Below are 27,600 nucleotides of genomic sequence, written 5' to 3'. Positions count from 1 at the left end.
TTGTTTGTTTTGGTCCTGGGGACCTAACCCTGGGGCCTTACCACTAACCACATCCCTGGCCTCCTGAGTCACTGGGATTACAGCATGTGCCACCTCACCTGCTTGAGCACCTCACTTTAGTTCTTCTTGCTGCTGCTCAGTGGCAGGGTTTTAGAAATTTTAATAAAACCTATATACCATAAAACTTATCATTTTAACCACGTTCCAGTATACTAGTTCTGTGGCACTGAGGGCATTCCTGTTACACAGGCATCTCAGTCATCCCTCTCCAGGAATATATTCCTGTTTTTTTTCTGTATTTATTTAATTGACAAATAAAAATATTGTACATATTGATCAGGTACAGAAGGATATTTTGAAACATGCATGCCCACTGGGAAGGCTAAATGGAGCTGATTACCATATGCAATGCCTCAGGTGCTGATTTTTGTGGTAAGAACACTTCAAATCTAATCCCTTAGTGATTTTCAAGAATACAGACCATTGGCCAGACCCAGTGGTGCACACCTGGGATCCAGCAGCTTAGGAGGCTGATACAGGAGGATCTTAAGTTCAAAGCCAGCCTCAGCTACTTAGCAAGCAAGGCCCTAAGCAATTTGGTGAGACCCTGCCTCAAAATAAAAATTGAAAGGGCTGGGGATGTGGCTCAGTAGTAGAGTATACTGTCTTCAATCCCTGGTACCAAAAATAAATAAATATGAACAATAGATCTTTTGAACTTAGCTCCTCCTACCTGAAGTTTTGTGCCTTGGGTGCACATCTCTCCAACCCCCTCCTGTTACCCTGACCCCTGGGAAACACCATGCTACCCTCTCCTTCCAGGAGTTTGACTGTACAGGTCCCATGTGGAGGTGACATCGTGTGGTATTTGTCCTTCTGTTCCTGGCTTATTTCACTTAACATAATGTCCTCCAGGTTCACCTGTGTTGTTGTGATTGACAGAGTTTCCTCCCCTTTTAAGGCTGAATAGGACCCCGCTGTGGGTGGGTGTTCTAATTCATTCTCCTGTGGATGGATGGACACCTCGGTTGACTCCAGAGCGTGGCTATTGTGAATAGTGCTACAACATGAAGCATGCACGTCTCTCTACTGATAGATAAAGGTCAGATCAATATTCTGATCTGGTTTCCTTTGCGTGCAAACCGAGAAGAAGGATTTCTGGATCCCATGCAGTTCTATTTTTAATATCTGAGGACCGTCCCCACTGCCTTCCATCATAGTGGGGCTCACTTACATTCCCAGCCATGGTGGGCACATCGTTCTTTGCGCTGACTGCTGGCCAACTGTGTGCCCATCCGGCTTCCCCAACAGCCACCCAGCAGGTGTGAGGTGACATTTCACTACAGTTCATTTCTAGTACCCTGAGGATTCTCAATGGCGGGGGATTTCTCCTGGGCCTTTGGGCCCTTCTCCTGTTGTCCTTTGAGAAGCGTCTGTTCAGGTCATTTGCCCATTGGCGGATGGGGTGAGCGGGTTTCTTACTGCTGAGTTGCTTGATCAAGCTTCTCATGATACTTTGCATATTAACACCTAATAAGATGCGTGGCTTGTGAGTGTGCCTCCCATTCCCTGAGTTGTCCCTCACTCTGTCCACTGTTTCCTTTTCTTTTCAAAAGCTGTTAGTTGGCTACGATCCCCTTGGTCCGTTTGTATTTTGCTGCCTGTGCCTTGGGTCCCGCCCAAACCATCACTGACAGGCCAACGTTGCGCAGCTCTCCCCTGTGCTCTCTGCTAAGCAGCTGGGCAGCTCCAATCTGACCTTCACTATTTAATCTGAGGTGATTTTTGTGTGGTGTGAGGTGAGGGTCTGATGTCCTCCTGGTTGGCATGTCCAGACTTTTACTGAAGAGTCCTTCCCATTGTGCGCTCTTGACACCTTCATCAACAATCAGCTGTAAATACGTGGGTTATTCTGGGCTGTCTGTTCTGTTCCATGGCTGTGTGTGTCCCCATACAGAACCACACTGTGTTGTCAGTACAGTTTCCCAGCAGATTCTGAGGTCAAGTCATGGGAAGTGCCCAGCTTTGCTCTGTTTCTGAGCACCTGGATTTATCCTCAGGTGTTAATTTGAGTGTCATTCTGGGAAGCCCTTGGCCATGATCTACCATCCCCCACTGCTTAGGCATCAAGGGTGGCCATCACTGCCACCTTCTCCATGAGCGTAGACCACCTGTAGGACCCCAGTGGTGCAAAGATTCCCACAGGGGAGGGTCCAGGGAATGGCTGGGCCTCCCTCTGCCACTCCAGGATGGAGAGGACTTGTAGATCCCTTGCCAGGCCCCACCGTGGCACAGAATCTGAACCCACATGTCCTTGGGCTCTGCTCCAGAGATTAGAGTGGTCCTGGGACTTCCAGAGCAGCCCGGCTCAGGAGGTCCACCTGGGGTCTTAGGTCTGTGTGTGTCTCACAGCAGGGTCAGGCTGAGCACCAGGGTCTCTTCCCTGAGAGAAAGGACAACATTGGGAGGTGAGCCTTTGACCTGTCATGTTGCAGACATCACCAAATGAGGGCCATGAGAGTGCCCTGTGGAAAATCTGCAGACGGCCAGATCATACAGGGCACAATTGCTGCACGCACAGCCAGGCTGTGTGCTCATTTCTGGAGCCAAGAATCCTTTATTAATTAGAGGAGAACAGCTGCAAGCTAGGCCATTCCCCACCTCCCCATCATCAGGGTTGAGGTTGCCAGACCCTTTCCTGTGACATCTAGATGGCAGAACCCTGGTTACAGGAGTGTTGCCCTGGTCTGAGGCAGGTGTGCATGTTCCTGCTGCCCAGCACAAAAGCAGGGTAGCATGAATGCCAGGGGCCAGCTCTGCGTTGGCTGCCTGGGTCTAAAAACTGCCTGTGCCACCTGTTAGCTGCATGTTATTAGTCAAGTCACTACCTCTCTTTGAACTTGGTCTACCCATCTGTATCATGAAGGTGATCATAACAGTGCCTACCTCCTGTGTCTTCCAGGAGGATTATGAAAATTACAAGTGCCTGTAAGAGAGCCTGGCACATGGTGGGTGCTGGACTCATCTTATGTGTTTAAAAGATGAGCACATCTGCACCCATTTAAGGAGCTTCCCAGAGGGTTTGGGTCTTCCTGGAGACCATGTCCCTGCCATTCAGAAGAAAGCTAGTTCCACACAACTTGCTCTGGACCTTGCCATGGTCTGGCCTGACAACGTGATTCCCAGGATGAGTAACTTTCACGCATGAGCAGGATTTGCCTCCTTCCAGGGCAAGGTGGTTAGGCAAAGAAATCTGCTTCCACCATCCATGGGGCCAGGTGGAATCCAGCAATGGGTGGAAAGGAGCCAGGACCCATCCCGGGAGATGCTAGCGCCAAGTACACAGAGGGAAAAGGGAAGGTGCATGAATGTAGGAGGTACACAGGGCTAAACTGGGGATCAAGGGGACTCTGAGGACACAAGGTCCCTATGGGTGCACATTGTGCCATGTGTATATACCTTGGCCAAAGGATCCTGGGGGCTGTATGGAAAGACCAGGGTCCTGGGAAAGGAATTGGTGTTCTGACCGGAGGCTCCTGAGGGACCTGGGAAGCAGCAAAAAACTAACTGGGGTGACATGTTTCTGCAGCCTCACAACCTGCATCAGTACAGAGAAGGCATGGGTTGCATCAGGCCTCACACACTTCTTGTCACACATGCAAGGGTGTAGGTCGCTAGGTGGCAGCACCGCAGCCCAGGCAGGGCACTAATGGGGGAAAAGGGGGTGGAGTTCGAATGGCAGAGAGCACTGGTCCTGGCTTCAGTGGGAACCAACCCCTCTCTCTATGTCCCCAGATGTGGACGAGTGCAGCTCTGGGCAGCATAAGTGCCACCACTCCACCACCTGCACCAACACCTGGGGGTGGTACTGGTGCTACTGCCTCCCAGGCTGGGAGCCAATTCCTGGGAGCATCAATGGCATGTACAATAACATCTGCAAAGGTACCCGGCCCGCCCTGACCCCAAAACCTCCTCCACCCCACACATAAGCACACATGCCCATACACACATGCTCTTCCTAATGCACAACTATCCTGTCCCTGCAGTCAAGCCCTTCTTCACCTGGTCTCTGCCCCCTGGAGTCCACAGCCAGGTGAGCCACCCCAGCCAGGACACAGAGTTGGGAATTCCTGGGGCAGAACCCTGTCCACCCTTTGGCCCTGAGCATCCCACCCACCTGTGACCCCTCATCTCACCTCCCCTGAGTCTCTCCGGCTTCATTGACAGAGTCAACAATCTGCAAAAGAATTTAAAGTCAGCCATGGCCAAGGACACCATCCAGGTAAGGGCAGGATCCAGGGGAAGCTGGTGGAGACCTCCCATAGAGGGAGAGGAGTAGCTTTGGTCTAGGGGGAGGGGAATAGGCCCAGGCACAGTGGGGTACTGCTCTGAGCTGGCCACTCTCCCAGGGCATGTGGAAGAGGACACTGGGAGCCACACACACTGTTGGACGCCCACGTGCACTGTCTGTCCTCTTGCTCTCATCCTGGTTTTTGGGTTTTGTCATCCTTGACAGTCACGAACCAGGGCTGACCTCTGAGGAGCAAGGACCACCCAGGGAGTCCCAAACCATGCTCTCTCTATCCCCAACTGGACAGTGTCTGGGTCTGTTCTCTGGGGCTTAGTGGTCAAGCTTTTCATGTGGTCCTTCTGGCCCAAGTCCACCTTCTCTGTGCCCTCATCCCTCCAGGGGATCATGCAGGAGGTGGATGAGCTGCTGGAGGCCCCTGGGGACCTGGAGACCCTGCCACCCTCACAGAAGCACTGCATGGCCACTCACCTGCTGACAGGCCTGAAGAGTGCCCTGAGACACCTGAGCAGGGGTCTGCCTGAGGGGACAGCAACCTTCAATTATTCTGCAGGCACACGTAAGTCCCTGGGTCTGCGCCAGCCCCTGTTCCTTGCCTCATCCTCTTCTGATCCCACTAGAGCTGAGTGGCCACACTGTACCTCAGCGTGACTCACATAAATAATCACTACAGTGAAAAAGGAAGAAAACCAAAAATAGTACACATGTAGGTAGCAAAATAGAAACAGATTCAGACAACTAATGTGGAAGTATGCAAATGAATCTTTTTTTAAGTATGCTTTGTTTCATTGTGATAAAATTCACATAACATAAAATTCACCATTTAATTTCACCACTCATCATTCATCAAAAAATAAATATGTAAATAAAATCCACCAGTTATACATTTCAGTGGAATCAAGAACCTTCACAAACTGATGCAGCCATTACCTTCATTACTAAGACATTTTTCTCTAAAATTAAACACAGTCCCTTCTCGGCTTTCATCCCTCATTCCTCCCCTCCCCCAAACCTGGCATCCACTCACCTGCTTGTTGTCTTAAAGGAGCTGCCTATTCCATACTTAGTGTAAAGCAAAGTAGTACCTATCCATCTAGCTTCTTTCACCTAGAATAATGCTGTTGAACATGGCATAGCATCACTCCATTCCTCTTCACAGTTGAGTATTATTCCATCCTATATGTGTTGAGTTGACCCACTCAGCCACTGATGAACATTTGATTTGGTCCCACCTTTTGGCTGTTGTAAATAGTGCTGCAAAGATATTGATATATAAGTGTTTGTTGGAATAACTATTTGCAGTTCTTGGAGTATCTACCATAGAGTAGACTTGCTAGGTACCATGGTAATTCTGGGTTCAATTTTGGGGGGAACCAGAAGACTGTTTGCCAAGTGGCTGTATTACTGTATATTATACCAGAGGGGTGCAAAGCCTTGGAAAAAAAAGTGTTACTTCTGATTAATTTGGTTTTATCACGTCCATTATAGTGCATGGGAGGAGATGTCTCATTGCCTCTTTGAGTTGCATCTCCCTGTTGACTGCTGATGGTTAGCATTTTTCATGTGCTTCTGGGCCATTTGTGTTTTGGAGAAATGTCTGTTGAGATCCTTTGTGCATTTGTGATAGGGTTGGTCCTTTGGTTCTTGAGTTGTAAGAGCTTTTCATCTACTTTGACAAGAGACCATTATGAGATGTGCAACTTGGAAATGCTTTCTCAATCCTATGGATTATCTTTTCACATCTGTGATAATTGTTTCACTTTAAAGTCAGATGTTTTGAATTTTGAGGACGTCTACTTTATCTACTTTCTCCTTCATTGTTGTACATTCAGTGTCATATATAAAAATCCATTGCCAAATCCAAGGTCCTCTTATGGGCTTCAGTTCTTAGATTGAGGCCTTTGTTCTATTTTGAGTTAATCTGTGTGTGTGTGTGAGGTAGGGTCCCTCTTCCTTCTTTTTTCTTGGATATCCAGTAATTCCTCATCAATCATTGAAGAGACAGTTCTTATGCCATTGAATAATCTTGGTCCCCAGGCTGAAAACCAATTGACTTCAGAGGTGTAGGTTTATTTCTGGGCTCACCTTTCCCTCTGTCTTCATGCCAGTACCACGCTGCTTTGGGCTCTGCTCATTTGCTCTCAGTTCTGAAATCAGGAAGTGTGAGTCCTCCCCCTTTGTTGCTCTTTCCAGCCATGCTTTAACTACTTGGAACTCTTGCAATGCTGTGTTAATTTTAAGGTGAGTTTTCAATTTAAGCAAATTATAATGTTAATCAGCTGTTGGGACATGGATAGGGATGACATTGACCCTGTAGATCTCTTTGGAGAGTGTCTCCATCTTACCAATATAATGTTTCCCAATCCATGAACATGAGGTGTCTTTCCCTTCATTTAGGGTCTCCTTTCAAAACCCTCTATAGTTCTCTAAGTACAAGTCCTGAGTTTCTTAGTTAAATTGATTCCTAATATTTTGTTACAGATTGTTTTCATAAGCAATAAAGTCTCTTATTTTCTTTCCTTGTGATGTATTTATCTGCTTTGTGCATCAGAGTAATATTGGCCTCCAGGAATCACCAGGTGGTGTCCCCTCTTATGTTATTTGAAAGAGTTTAAAAAGAATTCATGTTCTTCTTCCCTAAATGGTGGGTGAATTTCACAATCAAAACCATCTGATTTCAGATGCTTCAATCCCTTTACCCGTGATAGGTCTCTTCAGATTTTCTACTTCTTCTTGAGTCATTTTTAGTAGTTTCTGCATCCCTAAGACTTTGTCCATTTCATGTAAGTTTTCTTATTTGTTGGTGCAAAGTTGCTCCTACTGTTAAAATTCTTCATAACTTCAGATTTCATATACAAATGTGTATGCACTCATGTACACACACAAAATATATATATATATACACACACACACACACACACACATATGAAATCTGAGGTTACAAAATATTATAAACTTATATTTGTGTCTTTTATACACTTGAATATATGTGTGATTATAGTAAATGGGAAGATCAACAAATACATGTATATCATGAGACATATGTGTACATATACAATATTCACGTATACACACATATATTCCTAACATAACTCTTCTTATTCCTACACCTCATAGAACTGTCCATAAAGGTGCAGAAGCGAGGAGATGGCAATGTCACCTTGAGTCTGAATCAGGCAAACATGCAGCTGAACTGGAATCTGGCACAGAAATCTGCTCACAGAGGTAACATCTGAGATGGGGAAAAGGTGGGATATCCATCTTCACACAAGTACCATACTGTTTGGAAGAGGTCTCAGGGTGGGAAAGATGCCCAAGGATGTGAAAAAATACAGAATTAAACACTAAAGGGTGATGTGGGTGGGAAGAGGTCACTAGAAGAGTGTCCAAAGGGGAGGTTCTGGGGAGTGATGAGGCCACATTCTGTTGTGTGCACGTGTGAATGTGGAGCAGCAAGTCCCACTATTATGTATCATTATAATACAACAATTCAAAAGGAGGAGAGGCCATCTAAGGAGGAGGCCCTGGAGGAGACCCTGAGACTCACCCGTGGCCTCGTCCTGCAGGCCCTTCTGTGGTGGGCTTGGTCTCCACCCCAGGGATGGCCAAGCTGCTGGCTGAGGCTCCCCTGGTCCTGGAGCCTGAGAAGCAGGTGGCTCCCCATGGGACACCCAAGGACTCGCTGCTGAGGGTCTCACATGTCCTGCTCTCAGATGTCATCTCAGCCTTTTTGAGAAGCAAAAACACCCAGAACCTCAGATCTCCAGTTACCTTCACCTTCTCCCATCCTGTGAGTGGGAGGTGGGAGACCATGATGTGGGAAGATCCACAGGCCCAGGCACACCCTTGTTATCCGTCTTAAACTTGAGATTCAGTGAGTTTCCCCACAAGTGCCCCCCCATCCAGGAAACTCAGCCCTTCCCAAGCCAGCTCTAAGGGGTCAGAATCTCCAAGCAAAAAAAGACCAGCTCACACCTCTGTGCTGTTCCTACAGCTGGTGTCCTCTGAGCCAAAGCGTGAAGTGCTCTGTGTCTTTTGGGACCATGGCCAGAATGGATGTGGTCACTGGGCCACTGCAGGCTGCAAGACATTGGGTACCAGAGACGGCAGCACCACCTGCCACTGTACCCGCCTCAGCAGCCATGCAATCCTCAGGGCCAGCTACGATGTGCAGGTGAGAGTCTGCCTTCATCATCTATTCCTGCAAAACAGTTTTATGCAAATGTCGCTGCTTAAGTGAAACAAATTTGTTACCTCACATTTCTGAGGGACAGCAACCCAGCACAGGGGGAGATAGGTTCCTTGCACAGGGTCTTACAAGGCTGAAATAATTGCATTGGCCAGGGCTGCAGTCTCACCTGGGACTCATTGCCCTCCTCCCAACTCCCTGGTTATAGGCAGAATGCAGTTCCCTTCTCTTAGCAGCTTTCAGCAGGGGAAAACACACCTTTCCTAAGAACCACCCACATTTCTTCCCATATGAGGCTTGTAGGCCTTCTTCACCAGGCCTCTGCCCCTTGAAGTCAACAGCCAGGTGAGCGCCCCAGCCAAGACAGGGAGGTGGGAATCCTAGCATGGCCGAGTATCCACCCCTTAGCCCTCAGCTTCCCATCCACTCATGACCCCTCATCACACCTCCCCAAAGTCTCTCCCACTTCTTTGACAAAGGCAACAATCTGCACAGGGATTTCAAGCCAATTGTGGCCAAGGACACTATCGAGGTAAGGGCAGGATCCAGAGGAAGCAGGGGGAGACCTCCCATAGAAGGAGAGGAGCAGCTGTGGTCTGGGGGGAGGAGACAGGCCCAAGCACAGTGGAGTCCTGCTCTGAGCTGGCCACTCTCCCAGGGCAGGTGGAAGAGGACACTGGGAGCCACACACACTGTTGGACGCCCACGTGCACTGTCTGTCCTCTTGCTCTCATCCTGGTCTTAGGGTGTGGATGTCTGTGGGGTCATTATTTTGTCTATCACACCAATTACATAGGTTGGCTTTCTCTCTCATGGAGCCATCAAAATCTGCTTCATTTTCTAGATAATTGAATAGATTCACCACCCCTCCCTCCACCACAGCCCTAGGAATGATATACACATTGAGGAAAAGAAACATCAACTTTCTGTCTAGAAAATAGGAAGTCATCAGATGGGGAAATTCAGGTGTTTCTACCATCTTGGGCACTGGACCGCTGTGTTGGTTCCCTGATGTCATTTTATCTTCCAGTGTCTCCTTAAACTGGGCATCTCCAGGGTTTGAGTTGTTGGAGTATCTTCCTCTCCTTTTGGAATCCCTTCCTTGGCTCATTTAATAAAACAAAACATTTGTCTTGTAATCAGTTCTGAATAATTTTCTGAAGCACAGCATTCATAAGGCTCCAGTGAGGTTGCCCATCTAAATCAGTAGGAGTGTGCTGAGCTTCCACAGAGGCAGGAATAAAAAACTCCCTGGGGACGGGGAAGATATGGAAAGAGAGAATTCAACACTCTGTCTTTTAATAGTAGGTGATGGGCAATAAATAACAATGGCAGTCTTTCTTTAATTTTCTTCGTGTTTTCGGTCAGAAGCCAACACACACCCTAGAGTGGGGAGATCAGATCCATCTTTTTTTTTTTTTTGGCAGAGAGGTACCAGGGATTGAACTCAGGGGCACTCAACCACTCACCCACATCCCACCCCCACACTGTATTTTATTTAGAGANCTTGCAGAACCTGAATTCTGTCCATGCCCGACCTGGTGCTGAGCAAACTCAACATCAGATGCCATCTGCAGCCCAATTCCTCAGTTTCTTTGCTAAATATCCTTCTACTGCACCCCCTCCTATGAGGCTTCTTCCATGCAAAAATTCTAGAAGCAAGAAAACCAGCCTGCCACGATGCTCATATCAATAATATTTAAAAGGACTTGAATGTGCTTTAAACTTTTTAACAAAAAAAGAAGAAAAATAGAAAACATAAAAGGTTTTTATGGAAATATTGTGGTGTCTGCAAGGAAGATGGCATGCCCTATGTGGGATTTGGAATATTCAGGATGTGGAAGGTTCCCAAGAATGCCGTATTCCACTTAGATATTTCATAACGGTGAAGTCATGGCCAAATTACCAAGAAAATAGATCCCCAGATAATGTCATGACAGATGTGTTAGTGAAATCAGGAGGAGGAGATAAGACTGAGCTGACAGGGAGATGGGCCTGGGTCACTTCCTGGGCAGTGAGTACAAATAGCACCTGCAGATATTTGCTAAGAAACTTACAAAAAGGCTATTTTTAAGTCAGGACCTATGTGACTCTGGTCCTTGCCTCTGCAAGGAAGAAAAAATCCCTGATTGACATTTTCACTGGACTGAAGGCTGCATGGACACTGCGTGCCATGCCCAGGAGTGGATGGGGGTTGACTTCCTTACACCTCTATATCTATATAAACCCCTAGACAATAGCCACACTTCAGTGACCCTCTCTGGGACCCCTCCCTCTTAAGGAGCCCTGCTTTCTATTAGTCTAACAAATCCTATTACTTTGCTCTCATTCTTGGGTCCATAGAAGTTTATTCTTTAAATTTATGAGAGAAAGAACCCAACCCCATGCTCTGTGCTACATTAGTAAAAATACTGTTATCATTCTGAAAATAATTTAAATCATAATTTTTACTTTAAATAAAATCCATTAAATATGTTCATCCTCTCAATTTTCTAAGTAAAATGCAGATACATATTTTTCCATATGTGGAATGTTTATCTCTGGATCATGAGTTTTTGAATGAATTTTGCTTTGGACATTTTTTAAGCCTTCAGGCAATGGGATAGATCACTTTTGCAATAGGAAATAGCCAAAGTGTCTCAAAGATCACCATGCCTCTGTTCACCACAACATCACAAAGCACTGGGTAAGAAAGAGGTTAGGAAATACACAGGCAGGTTAGACATAAATACAATGATAGAATTGTTTCTTTGGAACTCGTTAATTATACTGTTACAGTAATCAGTGAAAAGAACATAAAGCATGGAAATCTTACATCTCCCACCAAACCCAAGTCTGTTTACTCCCCTGCTTGAAAAGGGCCCAATGAATCAAGGGCAGTTTTGGGGGTGAGAAAAAATCATTTACTGAGCTCACAGTGGGCTAGCAGCCTAAAAGACTGCCTTAACTCAGCAGACACTTGAGCTCCTTTCAATATTCAAGTGAGGGGGAAAGAAGGGGGTTAGGTTAGGAAATGACAGGTGACCAAACTTCTAGACATCTCTCCAATGGGCCCACGCTGGCCACCTGATGATCATGGAGCTCCTGCAAATCCTGAAAATGTCTTATCTTGGTATCATCAGCCTTGAAGGGGGAAGAAAGAGATGAGGGAGGTTTCAGATAAATCAGATTCATGCTGCTAGTTTGGGGAAAACATTCCTCAAAAGATGAACACACCTACATGCAGAGTGGAGCAGAAACAGTCTCATCAGTGGTCGGGGCAACAAAGGGGGTGGACACGATATGGAGGCAGAGACGCTGAGGCAGTTCACAGCTGCACAGGCCCAGGAGAAGCGCTGTTGACAGAAGAGCTCAAGCCCCTAAAAGGCAGCACCAGCCACTGTTACCACGCAACGTGGATCAACCTCACTGACATGGTATTGAGGGGTGCCACATGAATATAGGATACATACAGTGGAAAAAACAACTGAAGAGGGCTCTGTATGGTTCAATTTCCATGAACAGGAAGTGAAAACTTATGGTGGTAGAAGACTAGAGGGGATAAACTAGAAAAGAATACTGTGCCAATGCAGAGAGTATTTATGATGTGCATAGGATTGTACTCATGCATTTGCATAAAAGTGTAAGACCATGTGTGTATGCATAATATATAAAGAAAATCTTTAAAATAGCCTAAGATTTTATAGAACAGAGAATGGCAGCATAGATTGAATTAGTACAAGTATATGCTTTTTTCTTTAAGGCATGAGATTATGGTTTTATTTCTGTCTTAAAAATTTATTAAATAGCAGACATCAATTTATTCATTATGTTTTGGTTTTTGGTTTTTTTGGCAGGGCTGGGTCTCAAGCCCAAAGCCTTGTGTACGCTAGGCAAGCTCTCTACAATTGAACTATAACTTTAGCACAAATTGAAACACAATACCTGTACATGTTAACAGGGTACAGTCTGAGAAACCAGTATACATATTCAAAATGTGGCTGGGCACAATTCACGAGCCACTTGTCAAGCAGAAATGAACTTTATTTTTAGAACACACATGCCAACACCACACGAGTTCTTCAGGAATTCCCTCAGAGCCCAACTGCCACCACCGGCTTCCCACAAGCTTCTCACCCTCCTCCACTCCTCCTGCTCTTGAGGCTGATTGGCTGGGTGGCGTGGGCAGATCCCAAAAAAAAGTCCCCCAATGAGCAGCTCCGTGGTCTGAAATGGTGGGGAAACAGCCCAATGAAAATGACTGCAGAGGAGCCAATCAGTTGGCAGGTAGAAGTTTTCTGGGGCCGCTGTGAGCCAATCATCACTTGGCAGCTGGAAGTTTGCTGGCAGCTTGAAGTTTATATAACAGTTTATTTAAGGATAGCCAAACTGGAGTTTGGGATATCAGTTGTTATGGACATCTTCTTTTTGGTCTGTAGAAATTGCTTTAGTTAATCTTTCTGGTATCCAAATCGGCTGCTGTTCTCCCTGTGGAAACACACAAACAGACCTCGGACTCCAGACAATCACTAGGTCAGGACCTTAGTTAATCGCTCTGGAATCCAAATCGGCTGCTGTTCTACCTGTGGAAACACACAAACAGACCCCTGACTCCAGACAATTACTGGGTCATGACCTTTCCATTGTCCTGTTAGAATATCCTTCCAAAGTACCTTGGGCTTATGTACATTTTTCGGACAAATATGCCTTTCCGCAGCACTAACCCCTGATGAATCCAAATTTTAAAAGTTTAGAGTAAAAGAGTTATTTTAAGTTTATCTTAGGGAAATATATTCCCCATTCTAGCAATGTGTTTTTATCTTTGTGTGCTAATAATACATCATCCATATAGTGAAATATTTGTAGTTCAGGATTTTGATTTCTAAGTGGCTGGATTACTTTGTTAACATATATTTGACACATAGTTGGGCTGTTAGCCATCCCTTAAGGGAGTACTTTCCATTCATATCTCTGATCGGGACCTTCATGATTCAGTGCAGGGATAGTAAATGCAAAATGTGGACTATCCTCAGGATGAATTGGAATTGAAAAAAAAAACAATCTTTAATATCTATAATTAAGACATACCAGGTTTTGGGCAAAGCAGACAATTGAGGAATCCCCGATTGAGCAGGTCCCATAATAACCATCTCATTATTAATGGCTCTTAAATCTTGAAATAATCTCCATTTACCAGATTTCTTTTTGATGACAAAAATGGGAGTAATATGGGGAGATACAGAAGGTTGTATATGTCCTTCCACTAATTGTTGTTTGACCAGGTCATGGGCTGCTTGTATCTTTTCTTTAGTCATGGGCCACTGAGGAACCCATACTGGTCTTTCTGATTTCCAAGTAATTTTTATTGTCTCAGTGAACCCTTCTGAAAATCCAACCCATGTCTGTCTGTTCCTTGATCTATTTGTATTGGTGCTGCTATACCTTGTTCTTGTTCTTCTAATCTTTATCCTTTCCTAAAACCTTGTCTAGTCATAATAGTGGGCGCATTTGGATTGATGTTATTTGTTAATGTTAGTCCTAATTGATCTAGGACATCTCGTCCCCATAAATTTACGGGAAGATGATCCAATACATATGGCTGTATAGTTCCTTCACATCCTTCAGGATCCTTCCAATCTAATACCATTGCACTTCTATGGGGATTAGTCGCCACTCCTAGGCCTCGAAGCGTTTGAGTGGCTTGTTGTAATGGCCAATGTTTTGGCCATTCTTGACGAGAGATGATGCTAAGGTCTGCACCTGTATCCAGTAGCCCATTAAATTCATGTCCTTGAATATTTAGTTTTAGCATGGGGCGAGAATCTAAATTTAAAGAAAGCATAGCCCAATCTACACCTGTGGAGCCTAATCCCTTGGAACCTCTTTCTACAGTACGACTGGAAAATTTATCATGTAGGCTGGGTATTATTAGTAACTGTGCNCCATTTAGCACAGCTTTACACATATTAGCCCAATCTTCTGGTGTCACGTTCATGTTGGTAATGGATTCGACCATGCTTAGAGTGAAGGGCACTTGAGGACCATAGGTTGTTACAGCCTCTTTTAGCTGCTTCGCTGTTTTGAAATCTAAAGCATGGTGAATTCGCTGCCCTCCTGCCTGCTCAAATACAGGGCATGTTAATATTTGAGATCTTGTCTCAGGATCCCATCAATCAACTGCAGGGGTTGAGGGCCTCCCAGCATATGGAGGTGGTGCTGTTGGTTGGACACTTACGTCCTCTGGTGAAAGAAAGGTGTTAGTAGCAGTCTCCTGTCGAGGTGGCGCTATTGGTTGGACACTTACACCCTTTGGTAATACAAAGGTGTTAGTAGCAGTCTCCTGTTGTAACTTTTTCCCTGATGGCTTTTTCTGCTCTAAACTTTCTTCCTCTGTCTGACTAGTTCGGGAGACCTTCTTTTTTACTTGAATTTTTTCCTCTGTCAGACTAGTTCAAAAGACCTTCCCTTTTACTTGAATATTTCTACTATAACTCTAATACAACCCAACAAGATAATGTCAAACAAAACTGAAACAGAGTGAAACAAAATTGGAACAACAAAAAATCATTATAATAGCCTCCTGAAATGTCCATCCATCCTTTCTCCCTTTCTGTTCCTCAGATGTGAGCGGTTTTTCTTCCATCTTACACATCTCCAGGGACAGGCAACTTAAAACAAAAATGAAGCAAAACAAAAGAAGAATCTTAAAATGGCTACCCATCCTCTCGCCTTACCCTCAATTGTTCCCCATATGGGCCACCAAATGCCACAGTCTGGCTGGGCACAATTCACGAGCCACTTGTCAAGAAGAAAAGAACTTTATTTTTAGAACACACAGGCAACACCACATGAGCTCTTCAGGAATTCCCTCAGAGCCCAACTGCCACCACCGGCTTCCCACAAGCCTCTCAACCTCCCCCACTCCTCCTGCTCTTGAGGCCGATTGGCTGGGTCCTGTGGGCAGAGCAAAAAAAAAGTCCCCCAATGAGCAGCTCCATGGTCTGAAAGGGTGGGGAAACAGCCCAATGAACATCACCATAGAGGAGCCAATCAGTTGGCAGGTAGAAGTTTTCTGGGGCCGCTGTGAGCCAATCATCAGCTGGCAGCTGGAAGTTTGCTGGGGCCCCTTCGGATGTGGCTCTCAACAACAATACCTGTACATGTTAACAGGGTACAGTCTGAGAAATCAGTATACATATTCAAAATGCAAAGTTCAAATCAGAATAATCAGCATTTCTTTCTCCTTCAATATTTATCAATTTTCAGTGTTGGGAAACTTCTCTTCTAATTCTTTATAAGAATATATAATTAAAAGATGGTCTACTGTTTTGAAGTAATTTTATGTTTTTTCCCATAAATATAAAATTATGGCTATTAAAATACACAATATGATGTGCTGCAGTCATTATGCTGTGAACATCAGGATTTATGGCTCTTATGTAAGTGTGTGTTGGTGGCCACCAACAACCTCCTCCTGACTCTCCTCCACAATTCCTCTCCTCTAATGAGCACACATTCTACTTTTCACTATTTAATTTCTCGATTTTATCATTCTTATTTATATATATTCATTGTGCATATTAATGGGACTCATGTCATTTTTCAATACAAGCAAAGAGCTCACACTGATTGAAACAAAATTGAATGAAAATCTAAAAGAAAAGTTATGAAATATTAATGATTTAATAATATCCACTGGGTTCCTAACTCAGGAATAAACTGCCAAAAACTCATAAATATTAAAATATGAACAAAATCCTGTACAATGCACAGTGGTAACAATGTTGAAAGTATGAATTGGTTTTATACACACAATATAGATAGGACGAGCTATAATCAAATGGGAAGGAAGCTTGAATGCCTTCCCAGGGAGGGCTGAAGCCAACGCCTCTCTGAGAAATGTACCTGATCATCAAAAGCTAAGGGTCACAATAAGCAACTACAGAAATGTGAAAACAAGTTGGAAAATACACATAAAACACGACCCACCATCACCAGAGATGCACAAGAATTGTGAAGCAAGAACTCACAAGTAAAGAATACCAATTGCTGAGCTCTTTCAGAAATAAAGTGGGAACATAATCCAACTGACAGATTGGACTACACAAAGTTCATAAATTTTCACACATTCCCCACAAATATCTCTATACACACCTGAAACAAATAAACTAAAAAGCAAACAGGGAGTTTGGGGTTGGGGCACTCCAATACTTTATAAGAATGCATAAGAAAATTGGAAAAATGCACCTGCATCTCCAGGGAGACAGTTTGCAATACAGAGTAACTGGCTACCAACCCACAAAAATATGCAGCCTCACAGATATTGCAAAGTAAGGCTTTTAGGCATATCTGTACTCAGGTGTGACATACTGCTTTTCCATGTGAATATCAAAAGGACAGACACTACTATCAGAAGTGTGTCCATGAACTTCCGTTGCATGATAATGCTTGCAAGATCCTTAATATGAATCCTTGCCAACAATACACAAACATAATCAAATATTTCTCATTGGAAGCAAACACATTTTTAAAAATCCCTAATCTAACTTCTTGACCCTCCACAGTTGAAGCGTGTTCCTCTACTCCCTTCATTGCAAAGATTCTTGGGTCTCTGTTCTTTCTCTGGAAGCTCTGGATGCCTCCCTCCCATCTTCTCTTCAGCTTCTTTTAGCACCAGTTCATGGTCAGCAGAGAGCCCTGTGTTAGTGCAACATTCACTTCTCTGCTAACTATTATGAATCAATGCAGCCAGTGAATGAATCATCCATCAGGACAGCAAGCAGCCACAGCAGCCCTGCTCTGGGCTAGCTCAGCCTGGCTCTCCCCTGACCTCAGCTAAAGAGTCTTGGGTTTGGTTCTCTCTGCTGCCCTCCTGCAGTGCCCACTGAGCTCCCAGACTCACCAGGAGACCAGCTCTGGTAGGAAAGTCTCTCTGCGGAAGATCAAGGTCCTGCCTGGGTGGGCTTGATGGTGACTGAAGCTCTGTCCCCAGAAAACACAACAGGAAGGAGTTGGGTGCTGGGCTCCTGGGCATACTGAAGACCTCAAAGACACCTCCACATCCTGTCCAGCACAAGGCTATGCACTGAGGGACCACATCAGAGCAGAGAGCCACAGCTCCCTATATCTGCTCATGAGCTCATTTCCCTCTTATTCCCCCGAGGGACACTGGCCTGGAAAGACAGAATATTCTTCCTGCTGATTCTCTGTTCCCAGGAGACCCATTTATAACCCAGGGAACCTAGTTTTTATTGCTCCTCCATAGACCCACCTGCCTTCCAGAGATCCTGCCTCCTGGCACTTCATCACTGCTTTGACTGAAAGTGTTTTCTGAGTCTCAGGCTGATGAGCTCATCTTTGTTGGGAGTCGCCCCAGCTCCAAAGACTAACTTTCCCATCCCCAGAGAAGAGCTGTCCAATGGTGAGCCCTGCTGGCTCACATGATCCTTACTCACCAATCAGACTAGCCCTGCTGGCTCACATGATCCTTACCCACCAATCAGACTAACCCTGCTGGCTCACATGATCCTTACCCACCAATCAGACTAGCCCTGTTGGCTCACATGATCCTTACCCACCAATCAGAATGCTCTCCAGGCCAACTGTCAAACCCTTCAACCATTAAACTGTCACAACTGTCAAACCACCCCCGGCTCTATAAATATGCAGAGCTGTTCCTCAATAAATGGGCATTTTCTCCATCTACAAGCCTTGTTCAGTCTTTCACAGGTAATGCATCTGCCCTTTCATAGGTGGAAACAAGAAAAAGAAAGATGACCTGCAAGTAGAAGAGGGATTTCTAGGCACCTGGGAAGAGTGGGAGCAGGTAGAGGAATGGATGGACTTGATCAGTGGACAATGTTTGCATGGGTGGAAATATCACAGTGAATCCCATTAATTTAGACAATTAGTATGTGTGTATAATAATAATAAAATAGATGTTTCATGTTCTCCTCACATAAAGTGATGCATTGGTGAAGTAATAAAATTGTTAATTAACTAGATTGAGTTTTTGTATCATGTATACATGCATCAAAACTTCACATTGTGCCCCACAAACACACATAATTGTTTCAATTAAAAATTAATAAAAAATTTAAAAGAATGATAGTAAAACAATTGACAGAACATTAACATGAACTGAAGCAAGATATGTGTGAAGGTATGAACATGGAAAAATTTGGTTTTATCAAATACCTCATCTGGTTCTGTCCTGTTTCCCCCATTACCTCACATTCAACAGCACCCTAGAGAGTCTGTCGTATCAAGCAGTACAAAGTCTAATTATTTAACTGACTGCAAAATATTTTATGGTATGGCTTAAAATTTACACTTCTGATGGTCTATGATATCGTTCTTCATTAAACCACTACAATATAATCAATCTACAATGATTTTTACAAAGGTATTTGGGGGTTGGATATTTAAAACTGTGGTTCTGGACTTGGTTTATTTTGGTACTCTGGGGGACACTGGGAAATGTCTGGAGATGGCCTTGACAGAGACACCAGGAGGGGTGACCTGCTAACATCCCACCAGGCAGAGGACAGCACAGCAATGAGGCCTGGGAAGTCAATGGTCCCTTGACTCAGAAAGCTGGGTTGGGATCACCTGCACCTTTGGTATTGAAAGCTATATTTAGATATTTTTCCCAGGTACCATAATTCTTCCCATTTCCAGAAAAATTAGAGCATCCCTTTTCCCACCCGTTTAAAACTTCCAACCCCATCAATTTGATAGCTCTTCATGTTTTTGCCATGGAAATGGGTGTGCTTGAGATTTACAGTGGTGTCCTTCCAGCATTACTGGTTTTCAGTAAGTATTTATATGTCCAATCACCATTTCAGTCTATTTATATTCTAGTCTATTATTTACAGTAAACATTCCAAATGAGCATTGCAGATTATTATTTCTTAATCCATTTTTCTTAATTTTATTTTGGCCATAAAAACTTTAAATTTTATTCAGATAAATGTGTCTGCCTTCATACTTCTAAGTTTCTTGCCTTATTTAAGATAAATCTCCTACCCATAGATTTTGTATATATATTCTTCCTGGATGTTCATCTGAAATGTATTGGTTACATTTACACCAAATTCTTTGACTCCTCTGATTTTTTTTGGTAAGATATGCGAACTAGAGGGCCATCTTAATTTTCCTCCAGATACACAGTGTTATGGTTTAGATAACCCAAAATTTCATTTGTGGAACAATGCAAGAAAGTATAGAGCTGAAATGATTGGTGTTATGAGATCTTCAAGCCAATCAGTGAATTAATCCCCTGATAGGGATTAACTGACTGGTGACTGTAGGCAGGTGGGGTGTGGCTGCAGGAGGTAGGTCCCTGGGGGCGTGCCTTTGGGATTCATATTTTGTCCTTGTTGAGTGGAGCGCTCTCTGCTTCCTGATCGTCACATCCCAGCCTGCTTTCCTCCATCACACTCCTTTGCCTGACATTCTGCCTCACATCAAGTCCCAAACATTGGAGCTGTCCATCTTCAGGGTGACCTGTATGAAAACATGAGACTCTAAATAAACATTTCTTCCTTAAAATTTTTCTTGTCAGTACCTTTGGTCACATAGTCAAAACTAAAAAGCTGACTCAAACAGACACTTACACCAGCTTTTATTTAACTTTTCAGGCTTTTCCAACAACATTCAAATATAATTTTGTCATTTAATAAATTTACATTTATGCTGAAACATAATTCCTGATTCATTCAACCAAATAATTCTAGGAATATATTATTCTAGAATATATATATATATATATATTTTACAGATACACATACTTAAGGATGTACCAATTTAATTAAATTTTGCTATTTTATATTTTTACTTTGTTTAATAATTCTTTCAATTTTGTTTGTTACACTTATTTTGACACTAAAGTATTCAACCTGGTCCTATTGCCTTGCATTTATTTTTATTCCAAAACTTGTTCCTTCAAAATGAACCCTATTATGATGTATAACTATAATACACTAACAAAAACACTAAAAAAACTTCTCTCATGCTGGAAACTTTTTAAAATAATGCACGTGTATTCACATATCATTGTGAAAACATAAAGATGAAAATAGCAGATGAAAGTCCCTGCTCATTTGTCCCTTGCATTACAATGGCACAGAGTATAGCCAAATAAATGTGTGTGGCATCACGTCCTCAAGGATGTACCATATGGAGAGTGTCGTGTGTGTGAAAGGTTATACTCATCACAGCAGGAGCATAACTTTGTAGAGTATGGGGAGGGGCCGCAAATGTTGGACTAAATCCATAACCATGACCTGACGAGCCATCTGGTGTGTCAGAGAGAGGGCATCATAGAAGCAGAGAGCAGAACAGTGGTTACTAGAGGCTGGGAGGACATGGTGGAGAAAGAGGAGGGCCCATGGGTACAGGCTGGAGCAGTAACTTCCCATGTCATGGTAACTGTGGTGGACAATACTTGTGGGTTTCAAAGCAGCTGGTGGAGAGTCTTTGTGACTGTTCCCACATGAAGAAACCATGGAAATTCAAGGTGCTGTATGCACACACAACTGTGACCTGATGGTTACACAGTGTGGATGTATATTGTCATGTCACATTGTACCCCAAATATGAACAATCATGATGCATCAGTGGTAAACTTTAGAACAATTAAAAACATAGACTAAGACCCAAGAAAAGCGCTGTCTGTGGAAAGACGGAGGCCCTCCTCACCTGCCATCCAGTCCTGTGAAGACCAGTGGGGAAATCAATGGGGGTGAGCACATGAAAGGCCATTCTGTCTCACAAACCAGGACAAAGAGCATTTGTGGTTCTTGATGTATTTCCTTTGGTGAGTTGTTGATTTACTCTCTAGGAAACAGTTTCTTCTATTTAGACATTTGACGTATGTGCTTTTCAACACTCTGATGTTATCCTTACTCTGTTCTCTTGGCTAATGTGGTTTTGATCTCTTGTTTTTGCTGGGCATCAAGGGGATAGAATGGGACTTGGAATGCCACCAAATGGAAAATGTTCCTTCCTTACAGTCTCCTGGGGACCTCCTGAGTTTATTAGCTCTGTCTCTTCCAGGTCCATTTATCACCCCCCTCTGTTCATTCAGCGTATTTTTTATTGTTTCTTTTAACACAGGGCAGATAAAGGCCATAGAAAAAGGGAACTACGATGTAACCTGTGATGAAAAATTGACATCCTGAGTCTCTGATGACCAATTCTACATTCTTTCAGGCAAGTTAATCTGATATCAGTAGCTCAAATCCATTTCTTTCTTATGGTGTGGCTGGGAGTGAGAAGAGCCTTGTGTTATCACATCGTGCTGTGTGTACAGTGCTGTGTGTGTTGGGTGTGTGTGTGTGTGCCTTTAGCAATGAGAGCAGGTTTCAGAGGAGGGGTACCTGGGCACAGTATACAGACTCTCCCCAAGGTTTGATGTTTCCACCTGTCATTTATTGACTTTTTAATGGTATAAAGCAATGTGCATTCTGAAGAAACTGTACATTGAATTTCAAACTTAGGTTCTTTTCCAGGCTGGTGTTAGGCTGTATGATACCCTCATGATGCTGAGAACAGACATCATGTGCCCTGCCAGTTCAACATTACAAGGGCTTGCAAGAGCTCAGAACTGCACTGAGGCTACAGTTACTGTGTTGCCCAGCTGGGATGTTCATGAGGTTAAGGCAGTCAAGGCATTTTCAATTTACAATATTTTTCACTTGTTCTAGGTTTATTAGGCCATAATACAAATTATGGAATAAAAAATCATGGAATATCTTTTGTATTCCTAATGGGGATTCATTATCCAGAGCCCAGAGCAACTTCTATCATCTAACGTATTATGCGATTTAAATTTTTTCTTATATCATTCTATATCATAAGATTTTAGGTTATACTGCATGTTATTCAGATGTCATCAGAAACTACAATTCTAAACACTGAATGCCACAGAAACTCTAGAGAGTCAAAAATTCTAAATGTACAAGATTTTATAAACAGAATCTGAAAAGCATGACATTATTTTTTCATTTTTAATTCAATCATAGTCTTCACTGGATACAAAACCAAACGAAATATATACCCCTCCAACCAAAGGAAGGCTGAAAAAAAATGGCATTTGAAAAACATTAAGAGAATGTCACCTCCTGAAGAGAAATAAAGGTGTTGAGACAAAAAAAAATATTTTAGGGATGCTTGTCTTTTTTCTGCATTGATTGCACATTGTCTAGACAGCCCCAGGAACTGGGTTTATACTGAATTTGGTTCTGTAAAGGCATAAAGAAATTTGTTATTGTAGAATACATGATCTCTTGGGAAAAGCTGAGAATGGGAAATCATAAAGGTTGCGGTGTTTCCTAAAGGGGAGAAGATTCATATAGGAAACATAAAAATAGTTTCTTGGCTGTAACATAAATGAGACTGTTTATGAAACATTAGTCATGCATGTCTGATTGTTGTTGTTGTCTCTCTCTCTCTCTCTCTCTCTCTCTCTCTCTCTCTCTCTCTCTCTCGTCAGATGGACCACATGGAACAGGGGAATGGTACTCAAATTTCAGAATTCCATCTTCTGTGATTTTCAGAGCAACCTGGATGGCAACCCTTCCCCTTTGGGTTTTTCCTCTCCATGTACCTGATCACTGTATGTGGAAACCTGCTCATCCTCCTAGCCATCAACTTGGACTCCCACCTGCACACACCCATATACTTCTTCCTCAGCAACCTGTCTTTTTCTGGCATCTATATCACCTCCACCACTGTCCCAAAGATGCTGGTGAACATGCAGATACAGAGCGAGGCCATAAGCTTTGAAGGCTGCATCATGCAGATGCACTTTTTCATAGTCTTTGCCAGTTTGGAAAACTTCCTCCTGGCCGTGATGGCCTATGACCACTTTGTGGCCATCTCTCACCCGCTGCACTACACAGTCATCATGAACCCCCAGCTCTACATGTTGATGGTTGTGATGTGCTGGATCCTGAGTGTCCTGCATGCCCTGTTACAAAGCTTAATGGTGTTGCAACTGTCCTTCTGCACAGACTTGGAAATCCCCCACTTTTTATGTGAACTAATCAGGTGGTCCAACTTGCCTGTTCTGACACTTTCCCTAATGACATGGTGATGTACTTTACATCTGTGCTGCTGGGCGGGGGGGGCCCCTTGATTGCATCCTTTACTCTTATTCTAAGAAAGACCTGCTGAATTTTCTGTATTATTTCATCTCATGTTTCTGCTTAAAACTCTAGAGTGCTGTCAACTGATATGACTCCCTCCATTGTCATTAACAAACTATCTCCCCCTTTACATGCTTTGTCACACACATTAGTGTGTAAGTGAGTGACAGGAGCATTGCTGTCCTCAGTTCCTCTTTAATCTCCTAAATTCTCTTAACCTCATGATCAAAGGATGACTCTTGCAAGACATTGACTAAGAGGCCCAGTTATGGCTCTGTTGATGGAGACTTCTGCTTTGGACCTACAGGGTACTTCTAGGCGGGAAAAAAACCTGCTCTGAAGGGACAGGAAGGTATTGGGGATTGAGATTCATCCAATTTTGCTATGTGCATGCGCAGATATGGCATAAAGAACCTCTCTTTTATTTACAATTGTAATGCAATAATAAAAAATAAATGAAATTTTTAAAATATGCTTTCAATCACTCCCAAATGCTTAGAAGGTAATATAAATCATATTCTGTTTTTTAATACGGTGATCTGAAACGAACATGAATATCCAGGTCATTAGGAATAATGCAATCAAATATTAGAACAGATGCCAAAAATAAGAAACAACAGATTATTCTGAATGACCTCTGATCTGTTTGTATCAATCACTGTATCAGTAATCCATTGCTGCATAATGATCTATCCCCAAGGCAAATGGTTTAATATAATGTTTTTCTTATTTCATGGACACCTAACAGAATGTGCCTGTCATACTTCTCTTAGCGTGCCATGCTCGAATGTCACTCATGTTATTGTAAATGAAAGAATGAGAGGTGTATGGTATTCCATTGTTTAATATATACTACATTGTATGTACAAATGTGTCAATGAATATCAAAAGCACTGTATTAAATTGGCTTTATTTTTTGCCATCCTTTTGTTTCCTAAGCTTCTTTGCTATATTTTCTCTCATAGTGCACATAGATTTACATAATATCATGAGAATGTAAAGATCAACATAGCAGGTGAAGTCCATGGATATCTGTGTGGATGAAGTGTGGATATCATTCTGGTGAATAGATAAAAAAATTAGATATATGTGTGTATGGTTACTGTCTTCAGGCATAAATCTTATGAAAAATGCCATCCTAAATGTACACCATCACCATGGTCTGCACAGAGTCTTATGGAATATGGTCTGGAGAGGTCTTTGCATTTTGGAAGAAGACTAGAGTCAGAAATGAAGTACACCCATTAGATTTATCAAAACAGAGATTAACCCCACCTCACCCCCCCAAAAAAAATAAACAAAGAAAAAATGACACATACAACAGTGATAAAGTCTATTTTAATGAATATACCAATGCACAATGAAGCCCACCATTCTGTATAATTAAAATACATGAATAAAAGATTATATAATAACATTTTCCAACCTCCCTCTGTCTCCTTCCCCCTTCCCTGTCAGCAAATCGGGGTCTCTATTCCACACTCTGCTTCTGTGACAGCAATGATCTACCCATCCCTTATCTACACACCAACAGTGAGAAGCTTGCAGTGCTTAGACACAGAGCCCATGAAGACTTGCACACCTCACCTCCAGGTTGGGCTCTGGACATCCTCATTCCCACAGTGGTCAACACTGTCCATTGGTCAAATTTGACACTTGAGTGGGTGAGGGTGATAGTACCTGATTATCCAGAGACATTTCCAAACATACGTTCTCCAGGATCTGCTCCCAACCAAGACAAAGAATATATCTTTCCCCAAACATTCAGGTGATCTTTTCCCAACACTTTATTATTAAGAATTTCAGAGGTACACTGAGGTGACCGAATTGTGCCCAGAGCAGCCCCACCAACTCACCACGCATCTGCAATAAACTTTCTGATACTTTTGCTTTCTTACATGTCTTCCTCTCTACTCACTCCCCCGCCCAACCATCCACCCATCCACCCATCCACCCACCCATCAGCCCATCATGGAAGTTTATTCCTCCAGATGCTGCTCTGCTGGGTCTCCTCCCAGGGCCATCTTGGCTAATCAGGAAATATATTTGTAACTCCTTAGCTCAGTTCCATGGTGACTTTCTCAATGTCATCACTCCATGAAAACTGGCCGCCTTACACACTCCCATAATTGGTCATACACGGGATGTAATAATGGTGCACAAAATATCATATAAAACAAAACAGGAATTTTCATATATTTTCTGATGCAACACAAGAAATAACTGCAGGAAAGCAGGGGGGTGGCCAGAGGAAGAAACGTGTGAGAATCAGAGAGAGCAGAATATTAATGAACATAGAGAAGGAAACTGTGGGATATAAAGGGAAAGATAGGCTCTCCTCCCATCACCTGACTGAGAATCACCATTACTGGCTTGAAGCTTTGGGCTTTGCCATCAGAATCACTTCTTCATCCCGGGAGCCCTTAGAGGCTTTCTTTCCAAAGAATATTTTTGGGCCAGCTTTATGTCTTTATTCCACAGATTGTGGCTGAGGAGGCTCCTTTAGGGGGTGATGATGGTGAACCCCATTCAAGGCTGCAGCACTTCAAGGCACTTCAAGGTTCTAGAACCAAGAAACCCTTTGACTTGCACAGTGAAACAGGGAGACAACTATGAGTTGAGACACAAACAGAAAGCACATTATAATATTTCTGCTTTGTTGTATAAATTCCACTAACAAAATAAAAGAGTTAGAGTAAGAAAAACTATGATAAACCTGCATATACATGTTGACTGCCCTATTTGCAATAGTCAACATGAGAAATCAACCAAGGTGTCCATTGGCTGAAGAGCAGAAAAATATATGTAGTACAAGCACATGGTCAAATATTATTCAGTCAAAAAAAAAAAAAGAGAATGAAGTCCTGTATATCAACTTGGATGGAACTGGAGCACATCATGTTAAGTGGACTCACCAGGCAAAGAAGGAAGATTGCTGTCTATAATTGCCCTCCCAAGGGTCTTCTCAGAGCACTCTTAATGTCCTTGTTCCTCAGAGTGTAAATGAAGGGGTACAGCATGGGGGTGACCACAGTGTACATCACAGAGGCTGTTGCAGTAGAGCATGAGTTTGGGGTCACAGCAGAACGGAGGTACACACTCAGGCTTGTGCCATAAAATAAGGAGACCACAGAGAGGTGAGACACACAGGTGGAGAAGGCTTTGTACTTTCCCTGAGCTGAAGAGATTGCACCCAATGGAGGACATGATCTTGGAGTAAGAGTAAAGGATGCCAGTGAAGGTACAGTAAGCCAGAAGTAAATATGAAAAATATATAACTATGTCATTGAGAAAAGTGTCAGAACAAGCACAGTGGACCACCTGGTTAAGTTCACAAAAGAAGTGGGGGATTTCCACATTTGTGCAGAAGGACAGTCACAACGCCATTAAGCTTTGTAACAGAGCATTTGGAACACTCAAGGTCCAGAACATCAGAACCAGCAACACACAGAGCCCATGGTTCATGATGACAGTGAGGTGCAGGGGGTGACAGATGGCCACATACTGGTCATAGGCCATCACAGTAAAAAGAAAGATGTCCAGCCCTGCAAAGTGTATGAAAAAATACATCTGGGTGATGCAGACTGTGTAGGTAATGGCCTTGCTCTGTTTCTGGATGTTCACCAGCATCTTGGGGATGGTGGTGGAGGTGAAGCAGATGTCCACAAAGGACAGGTTGGAGAGAAAGAAGTACATGGGTGTGTGCAGGTGGGAGTCTGAAATGGTGGCCAGGATGATGAGCAGGTTCCCCCTCACAGTGACCAGGTACATCAAGAGGAACAGCCCAAAGATGAGGGGCTGCAGTTCTGGGTCCTCTGAAAATCCCAGAAGAATGAATTCTGAAATCTGTGTGTCATTCCTTGATTTCATGTGGTGGCTGTGACAATTAGTGGAAAAGAGAAAGAGGGAGAGAGGGAGAGAGAGAGAGAGAGAGAGAGAGAGAGAGAGAGAGAGAGAGAGAGGGAGAGATT

At 43.4% G+C, this 27,600-nt stretch overlaps 1 protein-coding gene and 2 pseudogenes across 1 annotated transcript in view; 2 read left to right on the top strand and 1 right to left on the bottom strand.

Annotated features, from left to right (window-relative positions):
- Positions 1–4,258, top strand: part of LOC125613764 (adhesion G protein-coupled receptor E5-like) — a 12,188-nt gene extending 7,930 nt beyond the window's left edge. The window contains exons 4-5 of the mRNA XM_048795144.1: positions 3,796–3,942; positions 4,047–4,258. Coding sequence (XP_048651101.1) covers positions 3,796–3,942; positions 4,047–4,183 — 284 coding nt within the window. The 3' untranslated portion in view covers positions 4,184–4,258. The remainder of the gene's footprint in view (positions 1–3,795; positions 3,943–4,046) is intronic.
- An 18,824-nt stretch (positions 4,259–23,082) lies between these two features.
- LOC107145005 lies at positions 23,083–23,701 on the top strand (annotated as a pseudogene).
- Positions 23,702–26,568: 2,867 nt separating this feature from the next.
- LOC107145285 lies at positions 26,569–27,499 on the bottom strand (annotated as a pseudogene).
- Between the last annotated feature and the right edge of the window lie 101 nt (positions 27,500–27,600).

The sequence above is a fragment of the Marmota marmota genome, unplaced genomic scaffold, assembly GCF_001458135.2.
Source record: "Marmota marmota marmota unplaced genomic scaffold, marMar, whole genome shotgun sequence".
In the NCBI taxonomy this organism is placed as follows: domain Eukaryota; kingdom Metazoa; phylum Chordata; class Mammalia; order Rodentia; family Sciuridae; genus Marmota; species Marmota marmota.
This window is presented reverse-complemented; position numbering and strand designations above follow the sequence as displayed.